Source organism: Pleurodeles waltl, chromosome 1_2 (assembly GCF_031143425.1).
Source record: "Pleurodeles waltl isolate 20211129_DDA chromosome 1_2, aPleWal1.hap1.20221129, whole genome shotgun sequence".
Taxonomy (NCBI): Eukaryota; Metazoa; Chordata; class Amphibia; order Caudata; family Salamandridae; genus Pleurodeles; species Pleurodeles waltl.
The window spans coordinates 974,080,658-974,094,175 of record NC_090437.1 but is presented as its reverse complement, the minus strand read 5'-3'; the positions used below and the strand labels follow the sequence as shown (position 1 = coordinate 974,094,175).

At 38.2% G+C, this 13,518-nt stretch overlaps 1 protein-coding gene across 5 annotated transcripts in view; it reads right to left on the bottom strand.

Moving 5' to 3' along the window:
* Positions 1 to 13,518, bottom strand: part of LNX1 (ligand of numb-protein X 1) — a 234,843-nt gene that overhangs the window by 83,415 nt on the left and 137,910 nt on the right. For 3 of the 5 annotated variants that reach the window (XM_069201231.1, XM_069201238.1, XM_069201253.1), the window contains 2 exons: positions 5,583 to 5,720; positions 2,785 to 2,952 (listed from right to left, as the gene is read on the bottom strand). In XM_069201231.1, coding sequence (XP_069057332.1) covers positions 2,785 to 2,952; positions 5,583 to 5,720 — 306 coding nt within the window. The remainder of the gene's footprint in view (positions 1 to 2,784; positions 2,953 to 5,582; positions 5,721 to 13,518) is intronic. The other 2 variants (XM_069201247.1, XM_069201262.1) reach the window with 1 other exon arrangement.

Genomic DNA, 13,518 nt, shown 5'->3' with positions numbered 1-13,518 from the left:
ATAACGGTCTACTCTAATCACGGATAGTGCATTCTAGCCCATTCCATTCTTGCAACCTTATCACTGCTTGTCATGCCCTTTGGGCTTTCACATCAGCTCCAATGTGATTGATTAACCTTACGATCAAATTCTTACTCAAGAAGATTCACTTTCTTTACCAAATGAAGTATCTGATAACCTTTACCAGGGAAGATAAACCAGCAATCTTCATTGAACCAGTTATGGGAAGAACTATCTGCTTTAAATTGACTCAAATTGTGTCTTTTTCTATGTATAATAGAAAATAAGGCAAGACGAATCAATTGTTCAAAGTTAATTGACCTACACTACCAGTGCAAAGATATGTAGACAGAGAAGAGTGAGGGGGGACAAATCACAAGATTTATATTTCAAAACATTCAAGAATACATTTCCATGAGATGAAGAGCGAGCTTAAATACTGAGGCCTCGATTCAAAAAGGTAAACTTATATTTCAGTTTAAGGATATGATTTTTTTGCAACCCACAAACAAATTTTATGAGTATTATCTTTATGATTCCCTATCATTTTATGTGCTCCGCACTCCTAAAGCTACAACTCAGAAAAATAATTTGAGAATTGCAAAAAATCATAAACTTACATTAATATGCAAGTTTACCTTTGTGAATCAGGCCATGAGCCATATATATTTTATATCTGTCCAGTTTCTAGCCTTTTAAGAAAATATAAGAGGTAGCCCCATTGAAGTTAATTGTTTACAGGCAAACTCATGCATGCATGGATACAATTAAGTCATTATAAGCATGTCTTTTAAATATTGCCACACTCCATCAAAAAGCTAACTACCATCAAAAGCACACAGAGGGAAGTAAACAAGATATGCAAGGATGCAACATCAGAAGATTCTCTTGATTGCTCTTCTTCAGTGAGGTAAGTGGCCTGTTTACCTTGTGAGATTGCATACCTGTTTGAGACAACCATTTTCTTCTTTCAGATGCAGCTCAGGTATCAACCTGGTATCCTACTCAGTGAGTTATCTTTCCTTTTCAGCCTTTAGTTTCTGTATGTCAATACACAGTTCAACAAAAGAAAATGGAGCATCCAGTACATGTCATTCTAACAGCTTAATTCTTGTATATAGAATAGGTGTGTAACCACATATTCCAGGGGTCAGTCTATAAGGGCACCATGCTATTCAGATTTCATATGCTATCACATGGGAATTCATTACCTCATCCCTTATTGTCAATGGGACAGGGACATAATATATGCCAAGACATGTGGAACTTGTTGGCAACTGGATGGCAAGGATGCAGTCTATGCCAGCCTGCTTAAATAACCACCAACCAAATACTAATCAGAAAGGCCTGTCAAGATCGAAGAGCTCTGCCAGAAATTGCTGATAACAAGATGGCTGTAACATAGCCCATCCTGCAGCTTCCAATAAGTGTCATACTCTGAGCACTCACATCTAACAATGACAAAAATGATGATGATAATGCAGTCCACCATGGCATATCTCTTCAGTTACCATCTCATAATAGCAATCTATAAAGGAGGGCTGTGGCACAATCTATCTATCTCCGTAGATCTGATACACCCCTCACTCTTTATCCACACTTATTACCTCTTCCAAATCCATGAGACCATAGAGTAGATGACCTTCTGCCACAGTCAGCACAGTAAATCAAGAACATAAAATATAAAACAACCAACACAATAAATTGACATGTAGAGCTAATCAGACTGGTGAGAAACACACAACTTATAAACAATATGTGTCTATCTCCCAAACTTCTTCATACATCATACAGCTAAGCGCTGCATCCCATAACGCAATAGCTGCATCGTGGTGATCATCACACACAACATGGAAACACTTACCTCATAGGCTCAAAGCAAATACAACACTTTTTTAACCTCACACCCTCATGGTGTAATGTGCTACCTGTGTGGACAACTGCTACAGTGCCCCACATAGTGGTAGTAAATGCTACACAAATCTTTTACAATACAACTTTTTTTACGTATAAGTCATGCAAGTATGTGGTTGCATCTCAGCAGCATTTTCTACCACAAAAAGAGATGCATTTACTCGATACGCTACTTGCCTTAGATTTGGCAATGTTGGTCTGTCTTGCCATTTTGAGAGAGATGCCTGGACCCCTACACCTAAATATGGGTTAGTATGGGTTTCCTAAAACCAAACATTAGTGACCCACGCAGCTTTCATTCTGTGCCAACCCAATTCCTTCTAAGTTCAAATAACTCAAAGGATACTCAGGAAGGAGATAAAAGATTTGCCACTTTGCTTTTTGCAGGTAGTTAACATTTGTGCAACGTGCATTTGAAAATGCTCTCTTGTCCACAGCCTTGCCTGTTCCAGCTACCATTTGAGCGTTTAGGAATGTGCTACAGCAGAAGTGCCATCCCTCTAGCAGTTGGGAAGTCTGCTAACCAGACAAGGAGGCCACTGGGAGGCCCGGTTCCCACCATGCAAAATAAACGTCCCTAGGAAAGTAAATGGTATGTAGGAGGACAATATTTATTATTTGTTGGAAGTTCCTTTTGAAAGGGTCAGATATCATTATGAACAAGTGAATGATCGAAAATAAGTGTTAGATAAAACTGCAAATAATGCACTATATAATATGTAGCAATATGTTTGTTAATGGTCTTTATGAAGTGTTCTTACTAAGAGTTAGAGGCTTTGGTAACTTTATGTCCTTTGGAAATTGAAATCAAAACACAATTAAAAAAATGTAAAGCAAATCATTGTACACTAAGAGACACTAGGTCAATACCTTCATCTATGGTATTTGGGTACTGCAGGGTTTCTCTCTCCCGGTCCCTGTCTGTGTTCATCGGGTTCACAACTGCACTTCCACTTTTTGTTCTCCTTAGAACGCTGAAAGCTCTGTTTAGCTTTTTGAAAGATCTACTTCTTACAGTGGAGCGCTCAAAATGTCGGTCTGTAAGAGAAGAATATTACAAAATAAATTGCTCCTTAAGAACTTTTTTTTTTTTTTTTTTTTTTTTTTACAGCCTTGTCAAGTATTATAGAGGTTTTGAAAACAAATGTTATATTTGCTCAATAAAAAGTATGAATTTTTACCAACTTCTGGAAAATAAAATAACTCTGAATCAGCTCTCTTCAGATATAAACCCATGTCACGCCAAATGCACACAGGCTCGTGTAGCATGTCAATTAATCCTCTGAATAACCATACAATAGTACTTGCAGGTCTAGCATAACCAAATTCACATAACTCAGCAACTTTACTTTACAGATTAAGGGTCTGATTTAGAGTTTGGCAGACAGGATTTTCTGTAATAAACGTGACGGAAATCTCATCTGCGGTTTTATGATTCACATAAGATATATTGGGATCGTAATACAGCAGACAGGATATCCATCACGTTTGTGGTGGAGTAACCCTATCTACCAAACTGTAAATCAGGCCCAAAATTTGTAAACAGGAATTCAAGATACCTGAATGCGTTTCCTAGACAATCAGAGTACTCTTTAATCAGGGTCTATTTTAAAATAATACTGGATGCACATTGCAAAGCATACAATATGTATCATTTAACAATTAAAACATAGGGACAAAGGCTTGTGGAAGGAGTGCTTCTCAATAACATGCATAGGCGGGACTATTCAATGTAATTTGTCTCTAAAAATAGAATATCTTAAGATTCAGTTTAATGTACAATAAATATTTACTCAAATTACAGTTTAGCTGCAAAATAGTTTTGTTTCTCATATTTAACTCGTAGGTCCCTATTACAAGTTACCTTGAGAGTTTTTGTTTTCCTCTTGGTGGGGAAGGGCACCACTTAGGCTAACCATGAGTCCTCAAGTGCTACCAGATCAAACATGTCCAAGTCCAAAAACATGGGAAGTAGTTTTACCAGGTGTGGATCTCCATTCTGTAAAAATGAGGATGAAAAGGGGCAAGCGCTGCAGGCAGAGGCACAACTCTGCTCTTGTCTGCTCCTCCCGCACCATGTGGGAGCAAATAACTCTGCCTTCGGAAAGTCAATAGCCTTCCTACCCTTACCCTATATTTTCTCCACATCTGTATCCAACTGCCCCTAAAATGCATTACCCCTGCAGCTAATTACCACCTGCTCCGAGCAGGGACAACATATTGGTCTTAAATTTCCAGGAGTTGGGGAATAACTTGATTTTGCTAGTAATTCCAGGTCAGCAGGTCAATAGCCATTCCAATGAATTTAGCTTTTGACCTCAGTTAAAACGTGGGGAGATACTGTCTGAAATCATTAATTCCAGACCCAGTATTTTCCGGGGAGCTCAGAATGGGGGCAGCCATAGTGGTGGATGCTGGTTGCAGGAATGTTTCTGAAGCAGGTTGCCGGATATCGAGGCAGCTATGCAAAGTTACATCTAATGAGCATTTTCTTTCATAAGTATAAATCTACACTAAAATCACTTTTTCAAAATACTAAATGCCTTTAATTGCACAGAAATACAGTGATTTTGGCTTTAAAATAAAAATTCCACTTTCTATGCAAAAATAACACACTGAAATAAACACGTAAAACTGCATATACCTCAGCCAAATAGCCTGATTCTAAATACGAAGTTTTGAGAAGCAAAAAGAACTGAATTTCACCTTCCAATAATTCTTTTTTCAGGCCACCAACGTTCTCATTCTTTCAATTACATCTACCTCTTTAGAACAAAGTATTTGCATTTCTCTATAGTGTCACCACCAATTGCTCTAATAATTCCAAATAATCCTCTTTGGAATTATTACAGACTGGCTGACGAATTTAGTATGTCTGTGAAGACCAGACTTTTCTCTGGAAACACTCATTTGCCAAATCCCATTTTATGGGATGTTGAGATCTTTCTCATTGGAATGAGTGATATCTGTATTCCCAGACCATTATCCTAAACTCTCGAGGGTGAACCATACCTCTATGTGACATAAGATGTGAGAGCTCTAAAAAGTACGAAATTAATTTACATTGTTCTAAAGTTCACGTTTTGATTGCCCAGTCAAGAGAAAGAACAAAATACCCAGTTCTCTTTTTCTCTTCCTGAGTCATATTTTACCTGTCTCTTAGTGTGGAATGCTACAATAGCACAAGTAATGTGTTCTAGAAGCTCACCTTTACTTGCTCACTTCAATCCTTCATTTGTTCTTTACAGTTTTCCATCCAGGTGAATGTCACTAATATACCATTATATGGTTGTCCATATTTCAAAAGTCCCTGGTTTCCAGAAGACACTGTGGCACAATTAATTGATTAAATTTACATCAATTTCCTCAGCCTTTTCATTATCCAGGTCAGTGTCAAGCATCTTGGCCCTCTCTATTAAGATTATACACATACTAACAGAAATATGAATTAGTTATTATTCTTACTTTAAGTGAAATAAAAAAAACATTTTCTATTTACTATGTTTGTGATTATTTTAATTACTTTCCCAGTCAATATTTTCAGAGGCGTGGCTTTGTTACACACTGTTGTCACTGGTCCATTTCAGACAATGGCCTGACATTTTGAGAGCGATGTATATTTTGGATTATCTCCATTAATATAATATAAGGTATTGTATTACACTGACCTGAACTGTCTTTGATCAGCTGCACACCCAGATACCAAGCACGATTCAAATCCGACTTTAAATAAAGAAACTCTGCTTCTGCTTCCACGCCTGCAAATAGCAATCCATCCTTTACCTTTGGTAATACCGATTTCTTTCCTATAAAATGAAATTGGTGTTTTAGATTTCAGCGCTTCCTAGGATTGTTAGCTGCATTGTTTTCTTCTTCCTGCCAAGCCAAGACATTAGCAGCCAAGCACAGGCACATCTTTACATAGGCTTCTTCTCTGCAAAAGCGTTTGAGCGGACTCCAGAGAACAGCTCAGAGGCTATCCACATAGCAAAGCAGAAGCAACATTTTCTACTGTAAATGAATGGACCTGCTTTCATTATTTATGAATTCATTTATTGTTGATTTGTTAGGTTCCACCTGCTGCTTCTAAGCCGCCAGAGTGTACTATAACAGAGAGGGGAAAGTGGAAACTAGCAACGCGAGACCAGATAATGATAACAGAACCTACATGTTGCTTTGCAGTCCTGTTATTCAGAGGGGCGTATACATTCCATAAACAGCCCAAATGGAGGCAAACTAAATTACCCCAATGATGAAAATGAAATCTATTTGTTACTTCAGCACAGACTGGTGGACATGTAAGTATCGAAATCACAGTCAGAATTAGAAAGCTGTTCAGTTGAAGGGCGATTTTAGGGAAATCCTGATGCAACAAGAACATTTTTAGTTTTCTTCTGACCTTGAGGCGGTCTTGCTGTCCAAGGCCTGGGGTCAGGCCTTTCCAGGCTTTCTGTTCCTGTGAATAACTTTTTTTGAAAGACTCGGGAGTGATCCAGTTGTCCAATACCGAGAATTGTAGTTGTTGATTAGTTTAGGCCAGTATTATAGAACTCAAGACCAGTATGCTGTATGGGCAATGGAAAGCATCTTGAAGGTTACCTTAAGACTCAAGGAGGCCAATGGGAGGTTTGAATGGCAGAAGTATTGTGTTCCATCATTGTCATGCCTTAAGGTAGTCTTGCTGCTTACTTTTGCACTGGCAGAAAATGACGCAAGTCTTCTGGAGACCTATGTAAATGTTGTTTCAATAATCACAGTGCTATAGTACCAATGAGAGAACCATGTTTAAAGCTTAGCAAGGGTGTGGCCTTTATAACTACAGGAAGTTGGAGTTGTGTGCTGTTTGTCAAAGCATTCACTTGTGATGTAAACTACAGTATAGCATCAAAGATAATTCGTTTCTTACTATGAGAGATAGGATATAGGGCGCTCCCAGTATAGAGGGGCGCTGGAAAGATAACGGTGGTATTCTTATTTTAATGTGCCCTAGAAAGTAAATGTGCGGTCCATTCTGGAATGTTCTTGAAGGAATGTTTCGGAATGAGAGTTTCTGACGGTCTCTCTCTCTGAGCTATGGACTCATGTACGTCTTTTCCAATAAATCTACCTTCAACTCATAAATGAATACTGAATTGATCACTGGAGATGAGTGGAGCAGACTCAGAGGTGTCCTGTGGAGGGAGCCAATCAGTTGGTTCAGTGACAAGGAAGGAGTCTTGCTGTTGCTGAGTCAGTGCTTTCCTGACATTTCTGCAGCAGCCATCAGCTCTGCAGGGAGAAGATCCCAAGGAAGTAGACCTCATCAAAAACTAAGTTGGTAGTTGGAAATAATGTGAAAAGACCATTATTTCTGGTTAGAGACCAATGCCTGATGACGCGCTCATATCACAGGGTGATGGTGTGCCCGGTCGAGTCCCAACACTGTGCCTGACTCCAGCAGTGGTCATCAAGGAAACCAGGAACACTGAGCACTATTGTTTGGAGGAGTATTGTGCTGGCTGGCTGAGTAGTAACACATTCCTCTTAGCGGTGGTATGTGAGAATTGCACATGGGATAGAAAACACACGTTCCACTGATCTATCACAAAGGAAGAACAAAATCAAAAGAAGGCAACAGTTGTTTCATACACACAAAGGATTACAAAGATGTTTCATGAACATTAACAAAAGGTATAAATAATATTTTATAATATTGTATATGTTTATATACTATTATGTATACACATAGCAAACATCAATCATTAAATATCAAAATATTCCTGGTTTTATTTGAATAAAATACTAGTGAAGCAACCTTCACAAAATGGAAAGGATGTGTGCACCCACTTGTTTCCTTGAAACCCATGATGATCCACCTTTGGAATGGGATCAAATGAAGGAAGCCTTTGAAGCTTACACGGAGGCTGTCTGAGGGGATATTTTTGTGGCAAGGAGATAATGTGCTTTAGTTAAATACTGTTTGGGAGCTGAGGGAAGAAGAGGTTTAGGGCATTTACGACCACTATTGAGGGATGAAGATGGAAGTCAACTAGATACATTTGAGATTGCAATGAGACAGCTAGATGCCAATTATAGGAAACAAGTGAATAAAGTAGTTACAAACCTGACATTTCTGGGATGTCGGTAATGTCCAGGATAAACTATTGACAGTTACACAAATGATTTATGTGCATTAGCTTTTGAATGCAAATATAGGTAGTTTCATGATGAAATGTTGAAAGACCAAAGGTTCCTGAAACAAATAAGAAATTGCAGGGGAAGTCACTGCTGACAAAAAAATGTAACGTTGAAGAAGGACATCAGTATTGTCAAGCAATTTGAAACTATGGACAAATGGATAAGGGGACGTATTGACCACAGCATTAGCAATGGGAGGTTAGAGAAGTTAGTTGTGCTGGAGTCTAGAGAGAAAGGAAAAGGCATGAGACATGCAATAAAGATAGCGAGTGTGTATGTTATAGATGAAGATAATAGGGGCATGAAACAGCTGACAAAGTGTCTTCAGCTGCTGCACAGATATGTATAAAGGGCAAATGTAAAGGGCATATAGCTTAAAAGAAGATAAGGATGTAGGTAAATATAGTACAAGACAAGTTAATCAAGAAGAACATCCAGGGAAGTCCATGTTAAAAGTACTGGAAGTGGGAGAGACCACAATAATAATCCCATTTGCACTGAGATTTTACGATGTGGATTTCCGGGTGATGGCAGATTATGGAGTGAGATGCACTCTACTAGGAGAAGGTTGGTTAATTTCAGGAATTATGAGTTTTGTACCCTGGATATTCGCTTGAAGTTGAACAGAAAAAAGCCCATAAAAGCAGTTGGGTTTTTAACATAACTTCGAAATTCAAGGGAAAGAAAATAAACTCAAAATTGTATATAGCTTAATACAGGCTAATAAGAGCCTAAGAGGGCTCTTGTTTGATGGGTTGAACCTAACGAAGGAAGTTGTTTATTACTCTAGACCCAAAATATCCTAAACAGGTTTTGGGATACAGTGATCACGTAAGGCTGGTGGAAGAGAAGAGTTTGGGAGAAGCTTTAGAAGAAAAAATATCACAAAGTGTTTAGCAAGGAGATTGGTCTATTAAAAGGTTTTGAGCATACAATCATTTTGAAGAACGGAATTAGTCCGAAGGCACACGAAGTAAAAAAATTCCAATATCCATGAAAACCGAAATAAAAACAAAGCCAGGCAAATTGTGTAAGAAAGAGGAAACATAATTCTCAGAGTGGTTGTACCCAGTTGTAATTTCTGGTAAAAGCAATGTAAAGATCAGACTATAGATTGAACAATAAGACGTGAACAAATGTGTTTAGGTGAACCACCAACAAGTCCCAAACATTCTTGAAATGATATCTACTTGAAAAGATGCAAAGATAGTTAGCACTCTTGATTTGTCTTGTAAATGCCACCACACGGCATTACATAAAGATTCTAAACCAGTAACATCTTCATCACACCAGAAGGGTGTAGATGAAGGAGGATTCCTTTTGGTTTAATTTCTCCATCGATGATTCTCAGAGGATGATGCATTGGTTGCTTGGTGGTGTAGAAAATGTCACTGATGTTGATGGTTTCCAGGCGATATACTAATTTTGAGGATTGTCAGGAAGAGCTTGACGCAACCCTAAATGAGGTGCTGTCCATTTTGAAGAATAGAAAACAGCAATGAAAGAGAAGTCAGATTTCACATTAGAGAGTGTGAAGTAGTTAGGGCACCACCATCAGCGAAAAATGCGTAACTCCGAAGACCAGCCTAGCAGAAGTGATTGTTGATGTTCCTCGCTCCAGTAGTAAAGATCAATTGTAATCATTTTGGGGACTGACAGACATAACATGAGATACATAGCTAGGTTTTAAGATAAAGCTTCCACATGAGTAACTTTAGTGAGAAAAAATGCAAATCGAAGTGCTGTGATGGATCTGAGAAGGAGTCTAGATCACTCAAGTTAGTAATAACGCAAAACAAACATCATATATGATCAAAATGAAGGCACATCAACCCTTGCCCCAGACACTAGATAAGCAGTATGCTGTTGCCCAGTTCAACAGTTCATAGATGTAAGTTTCTCACATTGCACTGGGAAATCGATAGGTCCACTATATTGCCTTGAAATTTGGAAAAGGCCTAAAACATCAGAGAAAATTATAAAAGAAATGTAATCTGGTTGTAAAATAGCAAACGAGTTTTGTTTTATAGTACAAAACAGATTGAAATAAATGTGGGGTTACTTGTGTTTGCAATATTTAGAATTTAACACAGGATGTTTTAATCTGAGCAGAAGCTTCGCATAGTGCATTTTACGGAGGTCTGGTAGTTCCAAAAGTGCAATGTTGCATCTTCACAAAATAAATAATTTTCATACCTGAAGGCACGGGAGCATAACCAGGGTGAAGAGCAAGTCTCTCAAATATAATACTCCCAGTGAGGTTCTTTAATATGATGAGAACAGATCCTCAGAATGCTCACTGAGGGAAGCAGGGGTATAGGAAACTTCTTCTAAGGCACTAGTCGAAAAAAGCTAAGATGAGCTGTGTGTTTTTGACTAATAGATTTGATGAGTAATGTTGGTTGATGGTTATTGTGATATGACATCAAAATGGGAGCCAAGATGCGTGATGCATAGTTACAGATTTAAAAACTACAGAAGTGACATTCTGAGGAAGTGGTAGAGCATTATTACATCATGGGTTTAAATTTTGTGGAAAAATGCGTTTATTATTCAATTGTGCTCTTTTTCGAAGTCAGGTATCTATCACAGCCTTAACATCCCAATGCATATTATTGTTAACATTTTGCATTATACATCATTTCCCAGCACAAGACCAGATGTGGTCAGTGTAAAATAAAACACATTGATTTCCACAACACATTTGTTAAGCTGTTTTAAATACACATTTCCGAAGAGGGCTCAGAGTATGTAGGAATTTCAGTGTTAATAATTGATGTATTTATTTGGACTTTTATGAGGCCCCACTGGTATTCCTTAGGGTATTATATTGCCTGCACTTTATCCATCCTAGGTTAGGTGAGGAATTGTATACCCTATAGATAAGTATTTAAATTGATTCTTCAGGAAGGAAAAGGGTGGCCTTGCCTCAGACAAATTGTACACCCCTGCCAGATGTGCAATTTCTAATGCATTGAGCACCTAAATATTACGTAAGAAATGGCTTGCTATAAAAAATTAACTATCTCCTTCAAGGGTGCTTTTCATGTTAATTCAAAACCAAAATTCAGTACAGCGTCCATGTTAAAACAGGCATATATTGGATTTTTTTTCAAATATATTAAAAAAACTATTTGGACTTCAATCTCAGTGGGTCTGCTGAGGTCAGTGCTTAATCTGAGCTGGTGGTTACAGGTTTGACTCACCAGCACTACATTTTTGGGAACCAGCACTTATTTTTGCTCTTCTGACATTTCCCAGGAAGGAGAGAGGAAAAACAGACAAAGGTGAAATAAGGGGGACTAAAAAGACAGAAAAAAACTTCTCAAAAGAAGAAAGCAGGTACATATAAGAGTGAGATAAAATGGCAAGGAATGCTAGGAAGTGGATTCGATAGGTACGAGGTGGATTGCAGACTGAGCAGCCTTGGCAATCGGCGCGCCGACGTTGAATTGCACCGGCTGTGCGCTTCTGAGCAGAGCTTTGGTCACCAGCTCTCTTTTTTATTTTTATAAATTAAGCACTAGCTGATGTCTTGTCTGATATCTTAAGCATATTGAAGATACTCCCACTAAAAAGGGAGCACCACAGCAACGTTTATAATAAGATGATTTGATCTTCACAATAAAGCAAATGAATAGAACCACTCCTAGCACTTATACAGACATGCAATGAGGTATACAGTGCAGCAAAATGAAACTGGCTTCAATCTCCGGCACAAACTAAATTAAACCACACCCTGATGATGACACACATAAATAACTAATCAAGGGCTGAAACAACTTGGCAGTTTCTATTCAGGTAGTGATATATAAAAGACTAGAGGGGGCAACCCAGCTGGAATACAATTCATCCAATATCAGGCTTTGAGAAAGCATGCTCCACCCACATTACATCCTTCCTATGGATAGGTTTTAAAAACACAAGACACAAGCATAATATCAAAAGAAGATAATCATTATTAAGTAGGTTGCTTTCTGTGCTTTGCTGAATTTGTGCAAGATGTGCTACGAGCAATGCCCGTTTCATCACTTATGCTCAGTTGACAGCCACATATTTGGCTGGAGCTCCCAGGAAAGCTGTGAATATACATGCTTAACCAGTCGCTAATATCGCATCCAATGGGGCAAATACTTATCCATGTAGTAGAAGGCATGCTTATCTGCTTGACGATACCTGAAATGCTGATGTAGGGGAACCACTCGAAGAAGCTTACTGACATAAGCTCTCCATGGAATAATCAATGACTAGAAATGCCAGACTTAAATTAATTCAGTACAAATGCATACACAAATCATATAGGACTTCCCAGTTGATGGATGGGATGCATGCAGATAACACTTCCAGTCCCAAATGTATGATAGAAAGAGGCACACGTGGTGGACCTGTATTAAGAAAGAACAATTTTGGAACCACACGGTGAGATACATTTTTAAGATGATTGGCTGAACGCATATCGAACTAGAGACAATGTTTACAAGGGATGAGATCCCACAGGAAAGGGGAGAAACTGTGTCAAAATTAATCATGGGTATTAATGAAAGCAAAGGGAAGGATTGCCATGAAAACCTCGGAGAAAGACATGGTAAAGTTGGTGGCAGCTGAATACAGATACTGAAAGTGGCATCATACCAGATGCAACACTTAAAAGGGACTCCCTGCATGGGAACCTAGCATCACTACTTTAGAAGAGTCCTATGAACCTAAGCAAGGGACAGCTTTTATTATGCACTATCTTCTAACATGAATTGATATCAACAGAGAATAAGTAATGAAAAATACTGTTACTAAATTATAATACCCAATGAATTTCCGTTCTAGAAAATGCTGCAGTTAACTTTGGAAATGTAAATGACGTATGCAATCAACGCGACAAAGATTTATGTGAATGAATGGTTGCTTTACTTTATTGTGCTTGAAATACAATACAAATATTTACCAAAAAAGTATGGCTAGAATATTTGGGTATGACAGGCTACTGAGAGAATGTCTTAAACTAATTGCAAAAATGAATCAACAGCAAACAGACATTTGCAGAGGACAACTTTTGTCCACAAATATTTAATGATTATGTGAGTAAAGATACTGAAAACACTATGATTGATGCCATAGGTTTTAAAGATCATTAACTGTTCTTGAACTTTTCGAATTTGATTTTTTGAGTTAAATGGTAGCACCTTCTTTACATATATGAGCCAAATGTACAAGTGAATGTGTAAAGCTACAACCTTCAGTATTCCCTTGTGGGACATTATCAAGGCAGCAAATATGAATGTTTGGGACACGCAGTAGTCATTCCTCCCATTTGAAGTGCATGCCTTCTACTGTTCACCACTGTCCCCTACGCTACCATTTGTTTCACTTTGGTCGGCAGTGATATAACTAGGCACCTTCAGTTACATAGTAGCCACCGAGGTATTCAAGTTT